The sequence below is a fragment of the Mesoplodon bidens genome (genome assembly GCF_964165515.1).
Source record: "Mesoplodon bidens genome assembly, chromosome: X".
Classification (NCBI taxonomy): Eukaryota; Metazoa; Chordata; class Mammalia; order Artiodactyla; family Ziphiidae; genus Mesoplodon; species Mesoplodon bidens.
Genome location: NC_138163.1, coordinates 62,750,863 through 62,777,650, shown reverse-complemented (window position 1 = coordinate 62,777,650; position 26,788 = coordinate 62,750,863). Strand labels below are relative to the sequence as shown.

Sequence of the window (26,788 nt, the reverse complement as noted above, 5' to 3'; positions counted from 1 at the left end):
TTCCAATCATTTACCATCTGAGTTCTGGTGAGAATGAAGGTAAAGTTTTATCTTTGATTCCATCAATTCTTTGTGTCACAAGGGAAGAAAATATGTTTACTAAGTAAGCACATTCTCAAAACTTTGTTAGGCTAAATGTAACATAGAAAAGCCTTCATGATAAGAAAAGCAAAGAAACTTGAATAATTATAATTAATTTAATGAAGAGCCACAAATTTCTGGCATTCTACTTTGTTTATGGTCAACTATTTAACAGTATTAGTTTGAGGATCACAAAATACTTTACTAGAAAGATGAAAAGCAAAAATTTCCTTTTAATCATGACAAATTCTTCTTGGGCTAAATTCAATGATTTTAAAATTCTCAAAATAAAGGAAATAGGAAGGTGATCAGTAATCATTCAAACAAGTATTAAAGTTTCAGCTGCTAATTATATAATAATAATATTATGAATCTGAGAGTATTCATAGAACTGATATGAAAACTGAAGAACTGTGAAAAATGATATTTTAGTGCACATGAATGTGTGAATTGTATGTTAATATTACCTATTTATGGATATGTATAGATAGATTAGATAGCATGATATATAAATATACATATATTACATCCAGGATGAATGTTTTCTGAGCATATTGATTCATTATAGACTTTTATCAAAACAAAACATTTATCAAAAGAAAGAATATAAGCATCAGGATCAGATTGTCTGAGTCCAAATATTACTAACTTTGTAAACTTGGGCAGCTTTAATCACTCATTTTCTGAGTTCTTTAACATCTACAATAAAGACTTCCTGTAAGAACAAAGATGAATCTATCCTGACAAAGAGTATAGCAATGGTCTTTGAGCACTACAGTGCAAAACTGAGATGATCTAAAAACAAAACAAAATTTCATATATATATATATATATATATATATATATTATATATAATGAGATATATAATGGCATACCAAACAATACAATATTTGTGGCATTTATATGTCTTCCTTCTTTTATTTCTATACCTTTGTTTTTGTTATTGTCTTCTGTCCCTCTATTACAAGTTCCCTGACATACTTAGAGAATGACCCATATAGAATTATAATTATGTTGAATATTTATAGAGATGTCAACATTTATAATAGTATTTGAGGTATGCAAGTTCCTCTCTTAAATCTGTCTTATAAATGTGACCTGTAATGATACATCTTATGCAGTATTAAATATTAATTTGGGATTATACATTAATGATAAAGACCAAGTGACTTCCTTGATTGCTATGTCAATGGAAACTAGAGAAATGACTTAGTTTTCTTGCTGTGTAATAAACATTTCATTTGTACTCCTGCATGCCACAGAAATGCAGTATATAGAAGTGATAGCAAGTATTATAGTCATGAATATCCATTCTGAATTTGGTCCTAATTAACACTAGTTTATGAAAATATAAGATGGTGGACTCTTATCTTAATTGTTTGAACTATAAACATGTATCGACCTGGCAAAGTACTTTAAGTCAGCAGAGGTTACATACAAAGTAAGGAGTGTAGTCATAGGTATTTGGAAGCTGGGTCAGTGTTCTTTCTACTCAATAGTCAAATTTAGATTCTTTAAAAATGCTATCAAATTTGAAAGTCATAAAATGGAATCCACCCCAGCCGTTTGGTCAACAGAATGAAATTTCTTTTCCTATTTTATTGTACTACCTACAGCATCTTTTAGAAATTTATTTATTGCCTTATAAACTATTTTTGAATAATTGTTTCTGCTGAGACAGTCTATGATTTAAATGTCCTTTGAAAACCAAAGAAGGCATTTCTTCCATTTGAAATAGTACTTAAAATATTTACATTCTTAAAGTTGTAAAGTGATTACAAGTACCTGCAAATCAAGTGAAATTTGAACATACTCTTCCATTGACTTGATGTTCTATGATCTGTACCTCTACTTATATAGAGATAATTTGGATCAATGACCTGTAGGAAAATGACACCTAATTTGCCCATTTTAAAGTGACTCACTTAGGTTAAGCCATTTAGACAGCATACAAAAGACAGGACAAAGCTGCTGAAAAATGCTAAACAGAAACCTGTACATTAGCATGTCTTCCAGTAGATATATATATTTTTTAATAGAATATAAGTGCCAGGTGATCTGGGACTATGTTCTTTTTTTTCACCAAAGTATTCTCAATATATAGCAAGTCCTGCAACATAATAAATGATTTTTTTTTGTCTAATGAATGTCAGAGATGCTTTATTTGGTATTTTAGATTTGGGAATTCTGCCTAAACAAAGCAGAGTAGACAAAAAGTATTCTTTCTTCTTTTAAGATTAAAAATCACGAAGAATGTAGGGTTCCAGAAGTTCTTCTTGGTGGAGAACTTATGACCTGGCAAACCAAGGCAGTGATGCAGAAGGATGTTCATTATAACAGAAATAGGTTATACAAAAGTCTGACAAAAAGATCATTTAGAAAATTTGCCCCAAGAGAGTGAGAAGTGGTTTCAATACAGGCATACATTATAGACTTTTTTCTTTCATCCTTAGATTTGGTTTCATTATTTTTCACTGAGCTGGAATTAGTGTCACAGGGTGACTGTGACATATTGACACTCAAACATTCAACATGTTTTCATTCACTCAACAAATATTTGTCAAATGCTTAATGATGCCAGACCCTATTCTAGGTTATTTTTGTGCAATCTTTTCTAAATATACCATAGCACATTAGCCTTCAACAAAAAACTTTGACCAAAAATATTGTGAGAGAACTTATTACTAAATTACTATATGCCCCTAAATGTATTGCATTGTCTTACCACAGGATATGTTCGGATTTGTATTATACATGGCCTGAAAATAGTTTCACCTGTGTAAAGGATTTGTTCTTTGAGACATTTTTTTGTCAAGAAGTCACACATACTTGTTAATATTTTTAAGTTTAGTGGCAACATGCTTATTAGTAGGAGTACTGCATTCTATTATATATTTTTGACTCCTAAAATCCTTGATTTAGATTATATAATTAATTTTGAATTATATCTTCTTTCTCTTTTTTGTTAGATTGTTTATTTGAGATTTTTCTTGTTTCTTAAGGTAGGCTTGTATAGCTATAAACTTCCCTCTTAGACCTGCTTTTGCTGCATCCCATAGGTTTTGGATCATCGTGTTTTCATTGTAATTTGTCTCTAGGTATTTTTTGATTTCCTCTTTGATTTCTTCAGTGATCTCTTGGTTATTTAGTAAAGTATTGTTTAGCCTCCATGTGTTTGTGTTTTTTACATTTTTTCCCTGTAATTCATTTCTAATCTCATAGTGCTGTGGTTGGAAAAGATGCTTGATATGATCTCAATTTTCTTAAATTTACTGAGGCTTGATTTGTGACCCAAGATGTCCCATGCACACTTGAGAAGAAAGTGTAATCTGCTGTTTTTGGATGGAATGTCCTATAAATATCAATTAAAACTATCTGGTCCATTGTGTCATTTAAAGCTTCTGTTTCCCTCTTTATTTTCATTTTTGATTATCTGTCCATGGGTGTAACTGAGGTGTTAAAATCCCCCACTATTATTGTGTTACTGTCGATTACCTCTTTTATAACTGTTAACAGTGGTCTTATGTATTGAGGTGATCCTATGTTGGGTGCATATGCATTTATAATTGTTATATCTTCTTCTTGGATTGATCCCTTGATCATTGTGTAGGGTCCTTCCTTGTCTCTTGTAACATTCTTTATTTTAAAGTCTATTTTATCTGATGAGTATTGCTACTGCAGCTTTCTTTTGATTTCCATTTGCATGGAATATCTTTTTTCCATTCCCTTACTTTTAGTCTGTATGTGTCTCTAGGTCTGAAGTGGGTCTCTTGTAGACAGCATATATATGGGTCTTGTTTTTGTATCCATTCAGTGAGCCTGTGTCTTTTCGTTGGAGCATTTAATCCATTCACGTTTAAGGTAATTATCAATACGTATGTTCCTATGACCATTTTCTTAATTGTTTTGGGTTTGTTTTAGTAGGTCCTTTTCTTCACTTTTGTTTCCCACTTAGAGAAGTTCCTTTAGCATTTGTTGTAGAGCTGGTTTGGTGGTGCTGAATTCTCTTAGCTTTTGCTTGTTTGTAAAGCTTTTGATTTCTCCATCAAATCTGAATGAGATCCTTGCTGGGTAGAGTAATCTTGGTTGTAGGTTCTTCCCTTTCATCACTTTAAGTATATCATGCCACTCCCTCTGGCTTGTAGAGTTCCTACTGAGAAATCAGCTGTTAACCTTATGGGAGTTCCCTTGTATGTTATTTGTCATTTTTCCCTTGCTGCTTTCAATAATTTTTCTTTGTCTTTAATTTTTGCTAATTTGTTTACTATGTGTCTCGGCGTGTTTTTCCTTGGATTTACCCTGTATGGGACTCTCTACTCTTCCTGGACTTGGGTGGCTATTTCCTTTCTCATGTTAGGGAAGTTTTTGACTATAATCTCTTCAAGTATTTTCTCAGGTCCTTTCTTTCTCTCTTCTCCTTCTGGGACCTCTATAATGTGAATATTGTTGCATTTAATTGTTATCCCAGAGGTCTCTTAAGCTGTCTTCATTTCTTTTCATTCTTTTTTTCTTTATTCTGTTCTGCAGCAGTGAATTACAGCATTCTGTCTTCCAGGTCACTTATCTGTCCTTCTGCCTCAGTTATTCTGCTATTGATTCCTTCTAGTGTAGTTTTCATTTCAGTTATTGTATTGTTCATCTCTGTTTGTTTGTTCTTTAATTCTTCTAGGTATTTGTTAAAAATTTCTTGCATCTTCTCGATCTTTGCCTCCATTCTTTTCCCGAAGTCCCGGATCATCTTCACTATCATTATTCTGAATTCTTTTTCTGGAAGTTTGCCTATCTCCACTTCATTTAGTTGTTTTTCTGGGGTTTTATCTTGTTCCTTCATCTGGTACATAGCCCTCTGCCTTTTCTTCTTGTCTATCTTTCTGTGAATGTGGTTGTTGTTCCACAGGCTGCAGGATTGTAGCTCTTCTTGCTTCTGCTGTCTGCCCTCTGGAGGATGAGGCTATCCTATATCTTCTTTCTAATGTATCTCATTTAAATTATTTGAACTAAAGAGCCAATTGATAGCTGGGAACGTTTTGTATGCATTCCTGAAAGTGCCTATTTTTCAAAATGAGAGTTTTGTGATAGTCTTCAGAGTTTATTGATAACCATATATGGTTTTATGCTGAAAATATGTAATGATGCACTAAGTTTGGTTCTTTTTGATGTTATTCAGTTAACTGTTTATAGGAAGTAAAGTTTAAAATAATAGAATTAGAAATTCATGCATATTTAGTTCAAAACCACATATCAAATTCTTCTTTTATCTTTGTTAACATAAGGGAAAATATATATTCTAAAAAAAAAGAAATCCAAAAATCTCTTCTAGTAAGAAAAAAGCAATATTCTTAGGTCTTATTTAAATCTAGTATTCATTATTTTAAAAGTGAGTATGTTTCTCTTTCCCTTGACACTTGAAATCCAGGTATAATGTTTCAAATTACAGGGAAAAGATCAGATTATTTTGTTTTTGGAAACATACATTGTGGTTTGGGTATTTAATTTAATTACAAAATTTTCCCTTCAATTTTTACAAACTTGTACAAAATGTAGTACTTTAATTTAATTTAAAGAAATAAAATACAAATTGAATTTAATTATATTTAAAAAAAACATGTAGAATCACTTTTAGAATTTTTTCAGTGAGTTGTAACTATGCAAACTGAGTGAACACTGGTTTCTTCCCTGCATGATCCACTACAAATGTAAAAACAGAATAAGAAAGCATTGTCACTTGGGATCAGGGGCTCCAGTGACCTGCCTAGAACATTGCAATTGTCCCTTCTTACAAATCCTTGTGTCATAATGTTTCATCTGAGTGCAATGAACATTGGAGGACTAGATAGGACTGGCATACATTTTAAATAAACATCTTGGTTGGTCATGCTTTAGATTCTTTTAGGCCAAATTTCAGATTCTTAGCAATACTAATCTGCATATTTGACACAATTTGTGTATCATTTCCCCAACCTGGCTAGCAGAAATATTATCATTCTATGTTTGAAGAAATTTAGCTAAGTAAAGGGAGACATTAATACCTAAGAACTCAAACAAGTACAGAATCAAATTTATACTATGTGAAAGAGTTATATTTTCTTTCTTATTATGTGAAAAGTAGATCTTAGGCAATATTTTATCTCTAACTGATATGCTTTCCTTTTGAAAATACCAAAATATAATATTTATATTTTGTGTATTCAAAGAGTCATTACCTTGAATCTGTGTCTTCTAATTATGAAGTGAAGATGGTTTCTAAGGCAGATAGCATTTGGTTTATTCAAAAAAACCTTTTAACATGTCTTATGCAGTCAGTTCATCTGTCAGACTGATAACATAAGTCCTTCATACTCCTCCTCCTCTTCCTGTGCATATAAACTTTTATTTAATTCAGTTTGAAATAGCTTACTTCTACTTTTCATTTCTTCTTCATGTTTGTGGCACTGTCTTTTACTCTTTGTTCTTTGATGATGTAAAATATTTATCAACATATCACCAAAGGAGATTGGTTCTCCACAGTAGATACCCAATGTTATGCCACATGGAAAATGTCTCTTCTTGTTTATTCTTAAAATCTATAGCCAGATGTCCATATGTCAGGTTTATCCATTGACATTTGAAATATAAAACTAAATAATTTTATGGATAATAATTATACATGGATATTGCCATTAATCAGTAGATTTTAAAATAATTTAGATCTAAAATTTAAAAAAAATGATCATACTTCTTTTGATATCAAGCAAATATAAATGTGAATTTTATTTCATTCTTTTAACTGTCCTAATGGAAAAATAGGTCTTCTAGTACATTTACTTTTCATTTTTTCTTCAATATAATGTCCCAAATAGTTGAAAAAATAAAACTAGCCTGAGACTATTTTTTAGAAATGGCCTATTGTTTCAAGGTTAGCTCCTTTCCCCAAATGTTAAAATACAACACATGAATAGCCAGTTAGTTCCAAGAATGAAAATTTCTGCCAAAGCTTGTGTTCTGTACTCTGACACAAAGTCTCAGCAAAATATATATTAGAGAGAAACACTACAAAATAGAAAATAAATGAAAAGTCTCCAATTATTTAAAAATACAAACTTGGTACTATGATTTAAACTGGTATTAATTCACTGTGATTACAAGAAATCACAACTTCCTAGGCACTAACGTAGCATATGAGAAGATGACAACATATTCATAAAGAGAATCATCAAGTCAGATTGCACTTCTAACACCATACTTTTTCTTTCAGTCATTTTATCTACTTAAATATGTGATATGTAAATATTAAGAGATACATCATAGAATGACCAATTTATTTGGAATTTTCCAAGTAGTACATCCAGATACATCTCTCTAAATTGATGCATTGGGAGAAAAATACTATCAATAAATAGTGTTCACTATCTTTCTCATTTTTCAGAGAATTTTAAAGTGAAATTAATAGAACATTGCTTTGGAGAGCCATATAATATTTACTGATAGTGAAAGATAGAATGTTATTGAAATTACTTATTTCTTACGGATTTGTAAAAATTATGCTTCTGTATACAAAAATGTATCAACCTCTGCTCAAAATAGAATTAAATCAGGTATTTTTCAAATGGTTATTATATGAACTATTTCCTTTCCTGGTTTCCTATTTCATATATTACATATTTATTATACATAATAAGAAATATACAGAATATGTTTATAATATAAATATAGATGAGCATATATTATAAATATAAATGTTTCTCCAATGAAACATCTTTGTCTCTAAATTGTACTTTAAATGTTATGCAGAGCCTACAAGTTTTAACAATGCATATATTCATGTGGAAGGACAAAATACTCTGGAATTCACAAAGTTGATTTCCACTAATGAAATAATAATCTGAAGTGTTTTAGTAAAAGCCATTCCCTGATATCATGTCCACTTATGCCATACAGATACTTTAATTACCTACTGTATTCTTCCTACTACAGCATATTTTTAAATTAGTTTGTTATAGAGCAAACAGTTTGGTGAAAATGTGAGGGAATATTTTCAAAAGTTTTTTTTAATCTAAAAAGTAACTTATTTTTAAAAGTTTCATTATATTAATAAAACCAGTGCATGTACATTTAGCACATGTCTCTAGATTTAATTAAAGTTTATCTGTGTTATTTTTCTGTGTGTACAACTCATGGTCATTGACAAGCCAGTTAAAGCTTCTAAAATTGGATAAACTGATTAAAAGAAAATCATATTAAATTTCACAAAGAAGAGTTTTAAAAGCTTAAATCCTTTAGTAGTGTGCAAATTGTACACTATTACCTTGGAGGTATGCACTTTGTCTGCATTAAATCATGCAAAGGAAAATGTTTCAAAAAAATTTCTCTATGGACCGAAAGTCCAGATACACCATCAAGTCCTATTTTAAAATGGTCTTAATTTAGAACTCATTCACTCAAGAACAGATTGAGTATTAAAAGGTGTGAAATATTTGAGAGCTACAATTGTTTCAAACATTTTGGATAGCTTAGAGACAGATTTCAGAAATATTGATTTTTTAGTATTTTCTTTGCCAACTGAAAAGACAATGGATCCAGCCCTCATGCTTTTGTTTTTGGAATTTCACAAGATCATTTAAATTTGTGTTATTTTCAGAACAGCTTCATACACCTCTCAGAATAATGTAACTAGGGCCTTGGTAGGTCCTTTCAATGAACTGTAAAAACATTTATATTCCAACTTTTCCTTTCTTGAAGAGTTCAGAATCCTTCATGTTTCAGTTCCTTTGAGGTTTGTTTGTTTGTTTGTTTTGTTTGTTTGTTTTGAAGTTGGGGGAGTGAGCTCAACTCTTTTTTTAATTTTATAGTTTTTTTTGTGTGTGTTTTTTTGTTTGGTTAGTTTTTTTGTTTGTTTGCTTGTTTTTTGTTTGTTTGTTTGTTTGGTTTTTTTTTTGGCAGCACTGTGCAGCTTGCAGGATCTTAGTTCCTGACCAGGGATGGAACCAAGGCCCTCAGCAGCAAAAGCCTGGAGTCCTAACCACTGGACCGCCAGGGAATTCGCAGCACAATTCTTAAAAGAAGGATCTTCTCCCTTAAATAACCAAACTAAACCAGAAGTATTTGGAATTAACATTTGTGCTGCTTAGAACAGTTTTACAAAGTGATTAAGTGAAGCCAAAATATCTGTGTTCACAGGAGTCCTATTCTCTAGGTTATCTGGCCCTGTACATCTCAGAATTTTTCTTCTCTTAATTGTAACTGTCAAAAGGAACTATTATGATTGGCTAGATTCGCTCTGTATGCTTCTGAACCATTTAAAACATTAAGGTCAGATTTTGAGATGGAACTTTTTGACTTAAATATTTAAGGAAAGGAGGAATAACACTCCAGGACCAAGCTACATTACAAATTACTATTTTTAATAGGAATTATCTTTTTTTTTGATTTGCCAAATAAAGATTTTGATTCATAAAGTATGCTCTTCTCTTGTTTGTCCTTGTAAATTGGTGCATACAGGAAAAGGTAAATTAATTTAATATTCATCTAAGTTGGCATTTCCCCAAAATATATTCTGAAAGCACTGATTTTTTGATACTCCCTGCAGTAAATGTTTATCTTGGGCAAATAGGTTCGGATATACATATTGTTTCCATCTCTTGGAAATGATCAATAAACCATCAATAAAACATTTCATAGTGTGTGAGTTCTTTGGTAGAGAAAATGTGAATTCTAATTCTACTTCTTCCTCTCATTAGTTTTATGGATCATAGATAAGTAATTTATTTTCCTTTTATTTTTTAAATTTATTTTTATTTTTTATTGAGATATAATTGACATATAACATGGTGTAAGTTTAAAGTGTGCAACATGTTGATTTGACACATTTATATATTGCAATGTGATTACCACTGTAGCTTTAGCTAACAGCTCTATCATGTCACATAATTATTATTTCTTTTTGAGGTGAGAAGATTTATGAGCTACTCTCAGCAATTTTGAAGTATGTCATATAGTATTTTTGACTGTAACCAGTATGCTGTGCCTTGAATCTCCAGAACTTGTTCATCTTCTAGTTGCAAGTTTGTACTTTTTAAGTCATTTCATTTCTTTTGACATCATTTCTTAATATGTATACTAAGAATGTTGAATCAGATGACTTTCTAAGGGCTATGGTCCTTGGCCTGTGAATTTATTTTATTCTAGAAAAAATTTAAGTTGTACCTCTGTGCTCTTTGAAGTACAAACACTGTCAACATGAAAAAGAAAATGACATTTGAAAGTACTATCTGTTATAATGGTTCCAAAAATATCCCCTAAATAAAGGGTCAGAAAACCAATAGATTATGGATTAGAAAGATTTTGTAATGAATAGGAAAAATGAGTTAATTTCAGGAATTTTAAAAGACATACAGCTCTAAGCTGTGGTCCCAAAGATATCCTTAAATAAAAAGGCAGAAAACACAGCCAATAGTTTATGGATTAGAAATATTTTGTAATGAATAGGAAAAACGTATTAACTTCAGAAACTTAAAAATATGTACTACTCTAGGCTAAAAAGGAGAATAAGCCATTTGGTATGGCACAGTATGAGTTTGGTTAACCAAAATCCTCTTAATGTAGAGAATGGTAATTGCATTTTAGTGGAAACGTTTCCTTTTAATTTCTAGGTTTTAGTCTCTCCAATAAAGCCAACACTATGACTTTGGTTGTCAATTTTGAAATGAATATTTCTTTTTTTTTTTTTTTGGCTGCACGTCGCAGCTTGCGGTATCTTAGTTCCCCGACCAGAGATTGAACCCAGGCCATGGCAGTAAAACTGCGAAGTTCTAACCAATGGAGTGCCAGGGAATTCCCTGAACATTTCTTTAATCCAGTAGTAAACTAACTTTTATAGAAACTCAGGACCAATGTGAATGGAAATTTTAATATACAGAGATGAGACATTTATTTTATACTTGCAACATTGCTTTTATTGTAAATGAGGTACTCATTATACTAATCACCTTGCATCTTTTGCATTTGTAGCCTTAACCTTTCACACAATTTGAACAGAAAATTTGATTTGAGCTTCACTATTTTTGTGGTTCAGACTCAAGTACAAAAATGCTGTAGCTTATTAGTTTTGCAATAAACAGGAGATACACTGGTGTGATTTGGATTATACATCAAGAATTGACTCTTCTTTGCACATCTTATGGAATGCTTTAAAATTAGCATTATTCAAAGAAAACTAGGTATTGGCCAATTTATTTGACATTACAATCTTCAAGTACATTTTTTTTTCATACCAATTCAGCTATAGTCTGTGACCTTCAGTACAAACTTTTGTGTGGCTTGGCATAAGAAAATGAATGAGGAACTTGTTCTCAAAAATTAGTCCATAACTTAGAATCTGTGTTAGGTTTTAGGTGAATTGAATCTTGATTTATCAGATTTTTCTCTATATTAGGAAGCATAGGAAACACTGTAATGTATTGAGACATGGTGATGCATTAAATAAATAAATATTTAAATATTTATTTAATACTTATAGAAAACATTATCCTTCAAGTGACTATAGTGGCAAAGATATCTGTTTATTTCCAAATGAATGTCTTTAAAACAGTTTTCAGGGCTTCCCTGGTGGCGCAGTGGTTGAGAGTCCACCTGCTGATGCAGGGGACACGGGTTCGTGCCCTGGTCCGGGAAGATCCCACATGCCATGGAGCGACTAGGCCCATGAGCCATGGCTGCTGGGCCTGAGCATCCGGAGCCTGTGCTCTGCAACAAGAGAGGCCACAACAGTGAGAGGCCCACGTACCACAAAAAAAAAAAAAAAAAAATTCAAATCTTACTTACCCTCAAGATAATGACCTTTTAAAATTTCATAAAAATAGCTTTATTATGTGACTTTAAAAATTATTCATAATAAAACAACTGCAATTGTTACTATTTTTGAAGTAAATGACAGTAATAGATTGGTGCATGATATTTGATCAACAAACATTAAGACAACACTATCAATTTTGTGGTGAGCTCTGTTGAACTTTAAGCTATTCAAGTAGTATCTATTTATCAATATTTCTTTTCACATTTAGCCAAATGTTCCTAGTGCATGTTGAGTATTTAAACATTTATGTTAGGATTATGAAGGAAATGTTAAAATATGTTTGTATAGAGTAATAAAACATGTTTTGGTATTGTTCTTGTGATACATTTTTGTAATTTTTATGTGACTTATGTAGAAGCTGCATTTTTTACTGTAAAATGTGATTCCTTAATTTAAACTTTGTAATACATGAATCCCAGTAATTCATGCTGTTTACTAACTAAATACTTATGGTCCTTTACTAATTAAGATATTTGAGTAATAAATTTAGAAAATAATATTAAAACCTCAATTATATTTCAAAGTAAGCACATACACAAACTTAAATTTTTATGTGATTATTGCATTTGTGTAAGTAAAACTAATGATACCTGAACTATTAATGGCTTAAATTTATTAATTAATACATTTATTATTAAATACATTGCAGAATATTTAATAACCTGAAAACAATTTTCTTGGTGAAAGCAAGTTTAACTTGTTAGATATATTTATTTTATTTATTAGTAAATTGTCAAGTTACACATAAATGATATACTCATCCATAATATAACTTTGGTTGGATTAATTAGTAAAAAATTCATTTCAGTCATAGTGATTCACATAGATTCTAGTATCTCAAATGACAAAGATTATACTTATCTTGATCTTGCAAAAATCTTGAGCAGTGTGGATGCTTCAAAAATATCAGTGATAACCCTTTAAACATTAGGAAGCAATTGAAATTTAGGAATGCATTTGGAAATGAACTTTATGTTAAAATCTTCCTAATATAATGAATGTATCTATTAATTTCTGTGTCAGCATATGAGTACTTAATATTACTTTAGAGGGGGAAAATTGTTCCCTTTTTGACTATTTTTCATGTGATGAATTTGTGCCTCTACAGAACTGTCCTGAAAATTTTATGCAGAATCTGCCTATTATCTTGAATTTTAAAGAAAATTGATCAATATTTGACTTTACTCGTTTATAAACCAATTTTCATTTTCCAGCTTGGAAGCTAAATGTCTCCTGGGATAGATTTTTAAAATGTGTTTGTTTTCTTTTTCATTGTTGTCGTGTCACTTGTTTTGCTTTTTTTATTTGTACCTCCTTACCCTTAGAAATAAGTCTAGACCTATCACATTTTTTTCTGACCTTCTCAGTTACCAAATTGGAAAGGATTTTAATAACTAGGTCTAGAACACACTGAAATTACATTCTTAAAAATGAAAGCAAGCACTTTATTACTTCTCTGCTTAAAACAGCCTTTCTTTTTCACTCCAGTATATTGAAAACTCTACATTTAAATATTACAGGAATTTTTTTTAAGTATTACAGGAATTGATTATTAATTCCAATAATAAATTAAAATACTGTGTGTCTGTGTGAGAGAGATTGAGAGACTTATCATTGAAGTAGAACCATTATTTGAGTGGTGCAGGGTTGATGAATATTATTTAGAAGATCAATTCTACCTAAAGTGCCTTGTGAAAGCACTACTTTTTTTTAATGCTTTGGTTTGTATTACCATTAAATTACGTTGCTTATAGACAAAACACCTTATGATGAAAAATATATGTGCCTTGTATATGTCAATGACACTTAAAATGTTGTGCAATGCTCTCTAATTAATCCATATTAGTGCATAGAAACATTACTTTCACCTCCGTTTTTCTGTCTTTGACCTATTCCTTCTCTCTAAGCATTTCATACATCTTTAGTTTCATAATATACAAATTTAATCCAAAGTTGATTTTTAACAAGTTCAAAATGTTTATCTTTAAAGTTTTTATCTTTAGATGTGTGTTATTAAATATATCAGAAAATCATTTTTACTGTTGGCTTTAAAATTTTACAAAGAATAAATTTGTGATTCATTTGTCTGGATCAACACATATCAAAGTATTTATAAATATATAATTACTTTGTTTTGTTTAAAAATAGACTTTGCTATTTGTCTTAGATCAAGCATGATCTCACAGTGTTTTGAAGGAAGTCACTTAATAATGCAGTGCCAGAATTTATTTATCTGGATAATAAATATAATGATTTTGAATCTCCCATTTTTAATTGTGAGAAATAAATGAAATTTTAGTTATGAAAATAGCTGTATTATAGAAAAAGTGTCTTAACCAAGATAAGCATACTTCTATTGGGCCATCTAATATTAGTATCCATTGATGTTTTGTTTTTTCCCATGATTTTTTCAAATTGGATTTGGAGGAAAAACAACCTGTTAAGTCAAAAACAATGTTTTCCTTATGCTACATTTCCTGTAGGAGGTTCCAGGAGAAAAAGTGAAATTTTAATAGAGGACTATACTTTGTTATCATTGGCAATTAATCTAGAAAATCTACTGAGTCCTTGCAAAATGTTGAGTTCAACAATACATTGCCTTTAGGGGAAGGACAAATCATGACTTCCCAAGAGGTCAGCATATAGCATAGGCTTGGTCTGAGTTTAGAAAAACATACTATAGGAGATAGATTTTTATGGGTTATCAGTATTCTACCTTATCTATCTCAGTCATCACATTCTCTAAAAAATGATGTTGAACATATATTGCAGTATATTACAATTTACATTTATTTAGTTAATGTAACATGTTGGGAATAAAAGAAAATATCTATTTGTACTTAACTTTGTTAAACTCTCTTTTTAGCTTTCATTCCTGGATTAAAGAAAGGTACAGTAGAAATCAACACAAATCATAACCATGGTGCATTTATCATTTTAAAATGAATTTGTGTCTGTTTTAAGAACTTTTGGCCTCTTCATTTCTCATAAAACATTGCAGTTTCAACTGTTTGCTTCAAACACATTTTTAATATGTTTAAAATGAATTGTTATCTAGGAAAGGTATCAGTCATTTTGTTATCTTATATAATTGGATGCTTTTTCCAAGTTATGTGTAATTAATCTTTAGATGTTAATGTGACCCTGTAGTCATTTATTTGACTTACAGTAGTTACTTTCAAATTACCTATGAATTTATTCATTTTTCTCCTCTGGCAGTATAAGCATATTCAGGCATTTGTCTGAGGATGCATTAAATATATAATTCTACTTTTCTATATTTTCATTTGAAGTTGATCTGTAAACCATGAATGCTGTATACATACCTAACAAAATAATCCAAGTTGACATTCTTTGTGAACTTTTAAATAATATGCATTTTCTTTGCCAATATATATATATATATTACATGTGAATGTATACTAAGTAATGGTCAACAGAAAACAAATATCTTTAAATATGGAGTTTAAGCAATCAGTTAAAATGTATATAATTTTACTGTGCTGATAAAGCTTTAAAATGATGCAGGATATTTTGAATGTTCCAAATATATTTGCATTCTCTGCGTATATGCACCAATTTCTTTATTGTGTATTTCATATTTCATAGTTCAGGATGGATCTATCATATTGTTTCATTTTTATTTAAGACAATAATTCATTTCACTTCACACACTTTTAAACTATGTTACAGTCTATCAATATTTTGACCGAGTGGAAATAGCACTCAAAGAATATTTTTTTCTGAAATCCGTCATAAAATTCTAAATCGTTATGTAAAGAACTTCCCCTTTAATTTTTAATTTTGACATATCATCAATACTAACAGCATGTGTTATTATTTTTGGTATTTTTAATGTTTTTTTCAATGTTGCTTTGGTCTTTTTACATTGCATTTGCATAGTTCTCTTGTGATCTTATGTAATTTGTTTTAATGTCCATGATCAATTTTTAACTATCATCTAACTAGCAGAATTTCAAGCTAAATATTTTACTCCCCATGAAACTCTTGAGTATTCAACATTTACATGGGTTATTCAGGTGAAAGTGGATGCATTGCATGTACTTTTCATTTTTTTCTCTCCCCTTCTCATTAGTTTTTATGTGTCCCATGATAGATACTGTTCAGAAACTAGAGCTATATAAAGTCATGGTGATACTTTTGTGGTTGTGATGCAAAGTCAAGGTGTTTTGAGCATAACTATTCAGAGGCATAGTGGAAACAGCATTTGAATGTGAGCCAGGACATCTAGAGTTCTAATGACAGTTCTGCACCTGAGTAGATGCATACTGGACAAGTCATTTAAACTCAGAGTCTTAATTTTCTTCTTTCCCTCATTAAAAAAATCTAGTAATCATAATTATGCTTAAGCCTCAGGAGAAGTCATGCTGCTAAAACATGACAACATGATAATAATAATAATCACAAATTTAAAAAAATGTGTGTACAGTTCTATATGCTGTCCCTAATAACCTACAAATGTTTTTATCTTAATACACCACTGCTATGTGTAAGTTCTATCATTTTATCCATTTTTTCAGATATAGAAACTGAGGCAAAGAAAGGTTAAATAATATAGAAAACTATTTGATAAAATTAATTAAAGGACTCTCCCTGTATAAACCACTATTATTACGTAGATTTTTGAACGTTTATCAATACACCAATGAGTAATAATCATTGCAATTAAACTCATATTTTAAATCTTGCTCTAATTGATATTTATTTAGTATATTCATAATGCAACTGGGCTCTGCCTCCAACTGCACTGAAACACCATAGTACCTTTTGGAGTTCTATTCTATGATAATTTTCATACCATATTTTATATATCCATTTTTCATCAACTCCTTTGAGTAGACTTGCTATTATTTAACTCACGTAACACAAGTTCTTAGGCATATATTATGTAGCTAAATGTTAGTTTATAAGGGGAAAAAACCCTCTGTGACTCTAATCACAAATTTATAAAACTAAGATCATTTCATTTATTTAACTCTTCTATTGAAGGGTAACTGATAACCATGGATGACATTGAGTTTCTTTCTTAAACACAAAAATATGTAGGCTTTTCTCTCACAGTAAATAAGATATATACATGCAAATTCTTAGTAATAAGAGAATTACTTTTAATTCTGGTATGCTTTACTTGTCCCCAAGGAATAAATTGCAAATATATACTTGTCAGTTCATTCAGAGCAAATTCTTTTGTACATCCTGAGGAAAACATACATTAATAAACATTTATAAATTAATACCTTTCATTGAAGTGTACTTTCCTTTTTTGTGGACATGTTTTAATGTAAGGTGAGAGTTTTAGCTATAGTATATAAATTACATTTTCTGTTTTCATTGAGAGGGTTTGAGCAATAGAATGTCAACTGGTTTGTCTACCTGCAGTCGTTTGTTGTCCATAGTAATGTTCAGTTGTCCAAGCTGAGTGTTGGCATATCATTGCAGTGTTTTATTACCCTTCTGGCCTTCAGATAGCTCTCAGGGATCAGTTCTTGAGAGAGGTTTCCATATTTATTGTTAGTACTCAAGGGTCAGCTGTAATTTAGGAGTTCATTACTTTAGACTTGAAATGTTGAATTTGAGTCAGGAGAAGCTGTTTAGAAATTAGAATGTGGGGGGAAAAGTAGGTTGAAGTGGAAGGTTCTAGGAAAGACTGGGGAAATGAGTTATCTCTCAGCCAAATGAATCACCTCACCTATCTTCATCCAACTACTTAGTTAATAATAGTTTGTGAACATAAAATATAATTCTTCCTTATGCATGATAGATATGGAGTTTTTCATATGTCAATTAGTAAGAAAAGTAATGTCTTTTCATAAGGTATCTTTTTTTTTTTCATTGCCAGGAGTTAATGAAAATGCATGTGTAAGTTTCAAAATGAAAAATTTATAGCACAGGTCATAATTTTAATCACTTCATGTTAATTTATATAGTATCTCCCTAAATTCTCAGACCAAAGGACTAAATCAATATGCAGTTTTGTTAGTTTTGTTTTAGATTACTAATAGTAGACTCTAGAATGCCATAGAGCAATATTTGTGAAAGGAATTAAGTCTAATGAAGCATTTGCATATTTTACTATCTAAAATTGCCTTCTTTAGATCATGTATAACAAGTTCATTCCACCATATTATGTATTATACAGTGACACATAAAACTAGAAAAACATGCCTTATGATAAAATTGTATTTTTTAATGTTTTTTTTTTTACAATGAAGAAAAAAAAGAAACAAATGTGATATTATTTATAAAATAAAAGTAGACTAGGGCTTCCCTGGTGGTGCAGTGGTTGAGATTCCGCCTGCCGATGCAGGGGACGCAGGTTCGTGCCCCGGTCCGGGAAGATCCCACATGCCGTGGAGCGGCTGGGCCCGTGAGCCATGCCACTGGGGCTGCGTATCCAGAGCCTGTGCTCCGCAGTGGGAGAGGCCACAACAGTGAGAGGCCTGCGTACCGCAAAAAAAAAAAAAAAAAAGTAGACTAATTAGTATAAAATTTAGTATCTTTTTGAGGCTATGCAGTGTATTAAAGTTAGAAAATGGGTGCAGTACTTTAGTGTTATCATTCTGATAAAAACTCTTGGCATAGCTTTGAAACAGTATATAATTTGTGAAAAAAAATGCATACTTTAAACTTTATGTTCTGGGTATATACTAATGTCTTTTTAAAAATCTTTATAGGGAAATAAATAGTATTGCTAGGTGACATATTGGTCAGCTGCTTGTTAGCAAATCATGGCTTGAACATTTAAATGAGCCATAAACATTACTTCTGCTACAGCTAATAAGAATAGCAACCCTGATTTCATAAAGCATAATTTTATTATACATCACTCTTACATTGCCTTGAAATCGATACTATTTGACTGACACAGTAAAATGATAAAATATTACTTTACTTTCATTTGCAGATGCCATATCAAAAGCTGGGTCTACTATGAGGCAGAATTTTTCTATTGAAATATACTTTAAAAACAGGTGTTGTTTTTCTAGGACACACATAACAATTGATTGTTGAAAAGGCAACTTTCTCATTAAGTAAATTGTCTATCTGAGAATATAGCCCAGGAGTCTTGAAGTTCAAGTAATTTATTATCATTGATTTTGATCAGCACTGTCACTGGAAATATAATGAGGGACACATATATAATTTTAAATTGTCTAGAGGCCACATTTAAAAAACAAACAAAAAAACACAATAATAGGTGAAATTAATTTTACCAATATATTTTATTTAACCCAACATAAACAAAATATCATTATTCCAACAGGCAATCAATATAAAAATTTTCTATAAGATAGTTTACATTTCTTTTCATAGTAAGTCTGGAAATCTGGCATGCATTTTACATATACAGCACATCTCAGTTCCAACTAGCCACATTTTAAGTGTTCAATAGCTATGTGTGGCTAGTGGCTGCTACATCACAAAAGCTTTAGATCCCTCTCGAAGACTAAGGATTTGGGATTGGGCTGCAGAGAAAAAAAGGGCTTTGGTATACATTGGCTTGATATTATACCTTGAAGAAAAACAAACAAACAAAAAACCCTTGAAAACCTTGAATTTATACTTGCTCATCTGAGGACATTTTCCCCCTGGCTGGCCAAAGTTCAAAGAAAAAAAGAAAACATTTGGGAAAGGTACTCTTGTTGATTTTCACTGCCATGGGGGATGAAACAATGTCCAATGTGAAACAGCAAAGGGCTGTATAGATCAAAGTCAACACTTTCAATTGCATACGTTTTGTCATATGTTTGGGGCTCTTAAGAACGACGATTCATTGCAATTTGCTCTCCTTGAAATTCTTGAGTAGTTTTCAAGAGGAGCCTTCAGTAGAGAACACTGATTGGTGCTTGTTAATCTCGAGGCATGGATGATTTAAAAACGTGTATTGTATAGGGTTTTATAATAATCAATATGTATCACTACCAGAACTTGAGCCAGAAGGCTGAAATATTTCTATCTTCTAGTTCATATAAAATGTAATACTGGGCTTCCCTGGTGGCGCAGTGGATGGAGTCCGCCTGCCGATGCAGGGGACACGGGTTCGTGCCCCAGTCCAGGAAGATCCCACATGCTGCGGAGCAGCTGGGCCTGTGAGCCATGGCCGCTGAGCCTGCGCATCCGGAGCCTGTGCTCCGCAATGGGAGAGGCCACAACAGTGAGAGGCCCGCGTACCGCAAAAAAAAAAAAAAAAAAAAAAAAAAGTAACACTTCAATTTTAAAAGATTAGCAATATAATTTACCATGTTAATGTGAATGTAAGAATGTGAATTACTAAGAATATTAAATAAAAGCATGTCATTTCTTAAACAAATCTAAAATATTTATATAATAGTTGTCTGCATGTGGTATTCATGGTGCTCATGCTCACAGGGTGTATTTCCTAGTTTCACCCTCTATAAAAATGATTCTAAATAGTGCTGTGTGTCAGAGACAATTTAAAGCATTGATTTCTTCATTTGATAATCACTTATTACTGGTCCAAAATATCACCAAGCTAAAAATAGAAAACACCTTACAAAGTGATGAACTGCAATGCTCATTTAATAAGACAACATTCAAGTAAATCAAAAAATGCTTTATGTTCTTAGCTACAATCATATCTAATTATATTGTTGCTTATAGGTAAAGATATGGAATATACTATTTACCTATTATTCAGAATCCAAGTGAAATTTATAAAATTTTAACAGTTTGCATTTTGAAGAAACTGACTGTTGAAGGCTCTAAACAGTTCGGATTTATATCAGATTAACAAAGATTGTATTTTCTTTGCTGTCTATATTTGTTGCTGTTCTCCAAATGTAACAATATCCTAGAAGATAAGAGGGAATAAATAGGGAACTTTAGAAAACTCATATTAAATACTTTCCAAATATATTGACTCTGGCCTTCTTAAGCTTTTTCTAATGTGTTTAAAATGCAAAGAATATTTAGAGAAGTAACAAAAAGAGGGGACAGATTTTTGTCAACAAATGTCAGAATATATAAAGCTTTAACAAAAACAATATGGTAGATGTGTAGAAATTGATAGATCAATGTAGTAAAATAGTAAATAAGCTGACCATAATGCATACCTGAAGTTAATATATGATTTAAAAATAATCAAAACCAGAGGTAAACAAATACGTATGAATTATTAAACAAATTGTACTGTGAAATTTTGCAAAGTATTTGGAAAAAGATCATCACTCCAAAATACAGATCCAAAAGAAATTATAGTAGGTCAAAGATATAACTATAAACCTGGGGACGTACAGTAGAAGAATATTAATTAATAAAAGAAATGGACTTCATTTAAAATTTTACTCCTGAATATCTGTATAATTTGTGACAAAACTAGTTTCAAACATTTCTGATAAAAATATTTCATTGAATTGAAATACTGAAATTAGTTCTCATGCTACACTATGGAAATTACTGTTACTCCAAAAGTTTCAATTCTAGAGTGATTCTATTATCATTAATTTAGACATAGCTCTTGAAAGAAAGGATGATTACAGAAGGCAGACTGTATGGCACTAAGTAATAGCTATTCTCTTTTTTTAAATATTGATTTTGATGATAATGGTAATAATAATCACCAACTTTTAATGAGTAGGTATAAAACATTACTCATTGTTCACATTTCAAAGCAGCGACAGATGAAGTCTGTCACTTTCAAACAATGGGTTATTTTTAAATAGGTGATTGTATGATTTCTTCTAACAATAATTCATCAAACTGGCTTATATTTGTAGATGTAGCCCTATTGCTCCTTTCATGCTAATGTACATTGAGAGTAAAGAGTTTCCTAAAAGCCTTGCACAAACCTGCCTTTTCCTCCCAACCTTCCCTTTCACAGTCCTCTTGACAGCTCTCAACAGCTCTCTTTCCCTTTGCTTCCTTTTATTCAACAATCTTTTTTGAGTATCTGGTACATGCCAGGCACTATACTAATTCCCTTCCTTCATCTTTTAATCTCTCTCCAATAGGCAAGGGATGACATGGGAGAAAATTAGTAGCATAGCTATAGTTAGAGATGGAAGTTAGATAGAGGCAGAGGTAGAGTTATTTATTCATAAATATATGAAATTATGAGTTTAATATTAATGTTCCATGGTATACTTTGTAGGAAGACTTAACATATTGTGACATAGAGATAAATTTCAAATGGGATTGCTAGAAAAAAACTATATACAGTTTTCAACATTTTCTCAAAATACTCAGAGGTAGAAGTATAAGGCAAAGAGTCTGCCTGGGTGGATCATTTTGAGAATGTACTCTTTCATGCCTGCTATATGACTGCATTTCAGTTTAATATCAAAATGGTTCATGCGTAGCTTCATCATGAAAAATGATATTGGAATTTTGTTTCAAACTGTATAAACAAAACTACTTTTTAATCATATATACTTCTGCCTATTCTTCCACATTTTTCAAGCTGCTAAAGCAATCAGGATTGATTGAAAGTCAGATAACGGAACTACTTAACTTGATAATCTAATTTTCGGCTCAAGTATAAAAGCATCCACTTTCCTTAGTTATCAGTAACTGCCCTGCCTAATTTATTTTTGAGGTTAGTTCTATGACTCCCCTAAACTTAATATTTTATTATAATTAGTTGATGTTCAAAAAAACAGCATTGTTATGAAGGGAAAATACTACCAAGGTTTTATTTATTCCATATGTTCTTTTAGGTTTTCTGGCAAGAAATCTGAATTTCCATTTTATCTATGCTAATATTATAAAAATAATTCTTATTTACAGTTTAATGGAAATTCAAAATTAGGGTTATACCATACACATTTGCTTACTTTTAGAATTTATTTAAGAAATATCACCCAATCAATTAATACTTTCTTGAAAAGACTCTGTACTGGAAATTGTAAAAAATTTTAAACTAATTAACACATCCTTATTTAAAAGGATTTGTTACATTGTTATGGTATTTAGTTGTAGTGTGTGTTGCAGTTTCTTCAACTTTTCAATTTTCCCTTGAATACAACTATTGTAAACATTTTCTCTTTGAAAGCTTATATAGCAGAACTAATATATGTTGATGTAGTGCTTTTATTGAGATATAATTCACATAATATACAATTCACCATTTTAGAATGTACAATTCAGTTGTTTTTAATATATTCATAAATGTGTGCAACCTTCACCATTATTGAATTCCAGAACATTTTCATCACCCACAAAGACCCACATAACCATTAGCAGTCACATGCTAATCCCCCATATCCACATTCTGGCAACCAATATTCTCACTTCTGTCTCTAGATTTGCCTATATAGGAAATTTCATAAAATAGAATCATACACTATGTAGTCTATTATGTCTGATTTATTTTACATAGCATAATGTCTTCAAGAGTCATCTACATTATAGTATATATCAGTACTTCATTCCTTTGTAAGGCTGAGTAATATATCATTGTATTGTATAGTACACGCATTTTGTTTATCCATTCATCATTTGATAGAAATGTGGGTGTTTCCATCTTTTGGCTGTTATGAATAATGCTGCTACAAACATTTGTGTACAAGTTTTTGTGTGAACATGTTTTCAGTTCTCTTCAGTGTATATTTAAAAGAGTAGAATTGCTGGGCCATGTGTTAATATTATGTTTAATATTTTAAGGAACTGCCAAACTGTTTTCCAAAGTGACTGTACCATTTAACATTCCCATCAACACTGTATGGTGGTTTTGATTTCTCCAAATCCTTACCAACACTTGTCAATATCTGTCTTTTTAATTGTAACCACATTAATGGGTGTGAATTATTATCTCACTTTGGCATTGATTTACATTTTGCTAATGATTAACGACGCTCAGAAGATTTACATGTGTTTATTGGCCATTTGTATATTTCCTTTGGAGGAAAGTTTATTTGAATATCTTTCATTTTTCTTTTGGAATATATATTTTTTTTAATTATTGAGTTGTAAGAGTTCTTTATAAATTCTGGATGCTAGTTACATAAAAGATATACAATCTGCAAATAATTCTTTTCATTCTGTAGTTTGTCTTTTTATTTTCTTGATAGTGTCTTTTGAAGTACAAAAGTAATTTTCATGGTCTTATTTGTCTATTTTTTATTTGTTTGTTGATGCTTTAGGTTTCTACATCAAGAAATCAATGTCTAATAGAAGGTCTTCAAGATTTCCACCCTTGCTTTCTTCTAAAAAATGTATAGTTTTAGTTCTTACATTTAGGTTTTTGATTCATTTTGAGTTAATATTTGTATATGGTGTGAGGTAAGAATGCAACTTCATTTTTTTAAATGTGGAAATCAAATTGTTCCAGCAGCATTTGTTGAAAAGACTCTTCCTTACCCATTGACCTCTCTTGGCATTCATGTCAAAAATTGAGCAAAATGAATATGTTTATTTCTGGAATATAAATTGTGGTCTGTTCGGCTACATGTCTATCTTCATGACTGTACTACAAAGGCTTGATTATTGTAATTGTGTGTTAAGTTTTGCTATCAGAAAGCATTTCTCCAAATTTGTTCCTCCTTTTCAAGATTGTTTTTGTTAATATGAATCTCTTGAATTTCTGAAACAACTTTAGGATCAGCAAGTCAATTTCTTAAAAAAAAATCAGCTCAGATTTTAATAAAAATTGTATTGGATATATAGAACAATTTAGGAAGTATTGCCATTTTAATAATATTAAGTCGTCTAATCCATGAACACATATCTTTCCATTTATTTACATTTTCTTTAATTTCTTGATGTTTTATAGTTTTAATACACAAGTTTTGAACTTCTTTTGTTAAATAGGTTCCTAAATAGTTTATTATTTTAATGTGAATAGAACTGTTTTTAAATTTCAATTTCAAATTGTTCATGGCTAGTGAATAAAAATTGACATTCCTATATAGATCTTGTATCCTGCAACCTTACTAAATTGTTTATTAACTCTAAGAGTATTTATGTTTATTTCTTTGGATTTTTTGTATACATTATTTCACCTATGAATATAGTTTTACTTCTTCCCTTCCAATATGAATGTCTTTTATCTCCTTTTCTTGCCTAATATCCTTCTTTGTCTCTAGTAAAATTTTTTGTCTTAATGTGTTTTTTGTCTCATGTTAATACAATTTCTTCACTCCTCTTTTGATTACTGTTTGCATGGTATCAATTTTTCCATCATTTTATTTTCAACTGATTTGTATTTTTGAATCTATAGTGTTACTCTTGTGGTCAGCATGTAGTTGGATCATTTTTCAATTTATTCTGTCAATCTATATCTTTTGATTGAAGTGTTTAATCTGTTTACATTTAAGGTAATTGCCAAGTTAGGACTTGCATTTTTTAAATCAATTTTATACACATCAGTGTATACATGTCAATCCCAATCGCCCAATTCAGCACACCACAATCCCCACCACACTGCAGATTTCCCCCCTTGATGTCCATAAGTTTGTTCTGTACATCTGTGTCTCAACGTCTGCCCTGCAAACTGGTTCATCTGTAACATTTTTCTAGGTTCCACATACATGCATTAATATACGATATTTGTTTTTCTCTTTCTGACTTACTTCACTCTGTATGACAGTCTCTAGATCCATCCATGTCTCAACAAATGACCCAATTTCATTACTTTTTAATGGCAGAGTAATATTCCATTGTATATATTTACCACAACTTATTTATCCATTCATCTGTCGATGGGCATTTAGGTTGCTTCCATGACCTGGCTATTGTAAATAGTGCCACAATGAACATTGGGATGCATGTGTCTATTTGAATTGTGGTTTTCTCTGGGTATATGCCCAGTAGTGGGATTGCTGGGTCATATGGTAATTCTACTTTTAGTTTTTTTAAGGAACCTCCATACTGTTCTCCATAGTGGCTGTATCAGTTTACTTTCCCACCAACAGTGCAAGAGGGTTCCCTTTTCTCCACACTCTATCCAGCATTTGTTATTTGCAGATTTTCTGATGAAGACCATTCTAACTGGTATGAGGTGATACCTCATTGTAGTTTTGTTTTGCATTTCTCTAATAATTAGTGATGTTGAGCAGCTTTTCATGTACTTCTTGGCCATCTGGATGTCTTCTTTGGAGAGATGTCTATTTAGGTCTTCTGCCCATTTTTGTACTGGGTTGTTTGTTTCTTTAATATTGAGCTGCATGAGCTGTTTATATATTTTGGAGATTAATCCTTTGTATGTTGAGTCATTTGCAAATATTTTCTCCCATTCTAAGGGTTGTCTTTTCATCTTGTTTATGGTTTCCTTTGCTGTGCAAAAGCTTTGAAATTTCATTAGGTCCCATTTGTTTATTTTTGCTTTTATTTCCATTGCTCTAGTAGGTGGATCAAAAAAGATCTTCTGTGATTTATGTCAAAGAGTGTTCTTCCTATATTTTCCTCTAAGATTTTTATAGTGTCCGGTCTTACATTTAGCTCTCAAATCTATTTTGAGTTTATTTTTGTGTATGGTGCTAGAGAGTGTTATCATTTCATTCTTTTACATGTAGCTGTCCAGTTTTCCCAGCACCACTTATTGAAGAGACTGTCTTTTCTCCATTGTATATCTTTGCCTCCTTTGTCATAGATTAGGTGACCACAGGTGTGTGGGTTTACCTCTGGGCTTTCTATCTTGTTCCATTGATCTATATTTCCGTTTTTGTGCCTGTACCATATTGTCTTGATTACTGTAGCTTTGTAGTATAGTCTGAAGTCAGGGAGTCTGATTCCTCCAACCCCGTTTATTTCCCTCAAGACTGCTTTGGCTATTCAGGGCCTTTTGTGTCTCCATACAAATTTTAAGAGTTTTTGTTCTAGTTCTATAAAAAATGCCATTGGTATTTTGATAGGGATTGTATTGAATCTGTAGATTGTTTTAGGTAGTATAGTCATTTT

At 31.1% G+C, this 26,788-nt stretch overlaps 1 protein-coding gene across 8 annotated transcripts in view; it reads left to right on the top strand.

Annotated features, from left to right (window-relative positions):
• PCDH11X (protocadherin 11 X-linked) overlaps positions 1-26,788 on the top strand; it is a gene marked incomplete at both ends in the record, with an annotated part of 701,896 nt that overhangs the window by 569,707 nt on the left and 105,401 nt on the right. For 6 of the 8 annotated variants that reach the window (XM_081222282.1, XM_081222277.1, XM_081222283.1 and 3 more), the window contains one exon: positions 14,778-14,801. The exons of the other annotated variants lie outside the window; for them this stretch is intronic. In XM_081222282.1, coding sequence (XP_081078408.1) covers positions 14,778-14,801 — 24 coding nt within the window. The remainder of the gene's footprint in view (positions 1-14,777; positions 14,802-26,788) is intronic. 8 annotated transcript variants of the gene reach the window in all.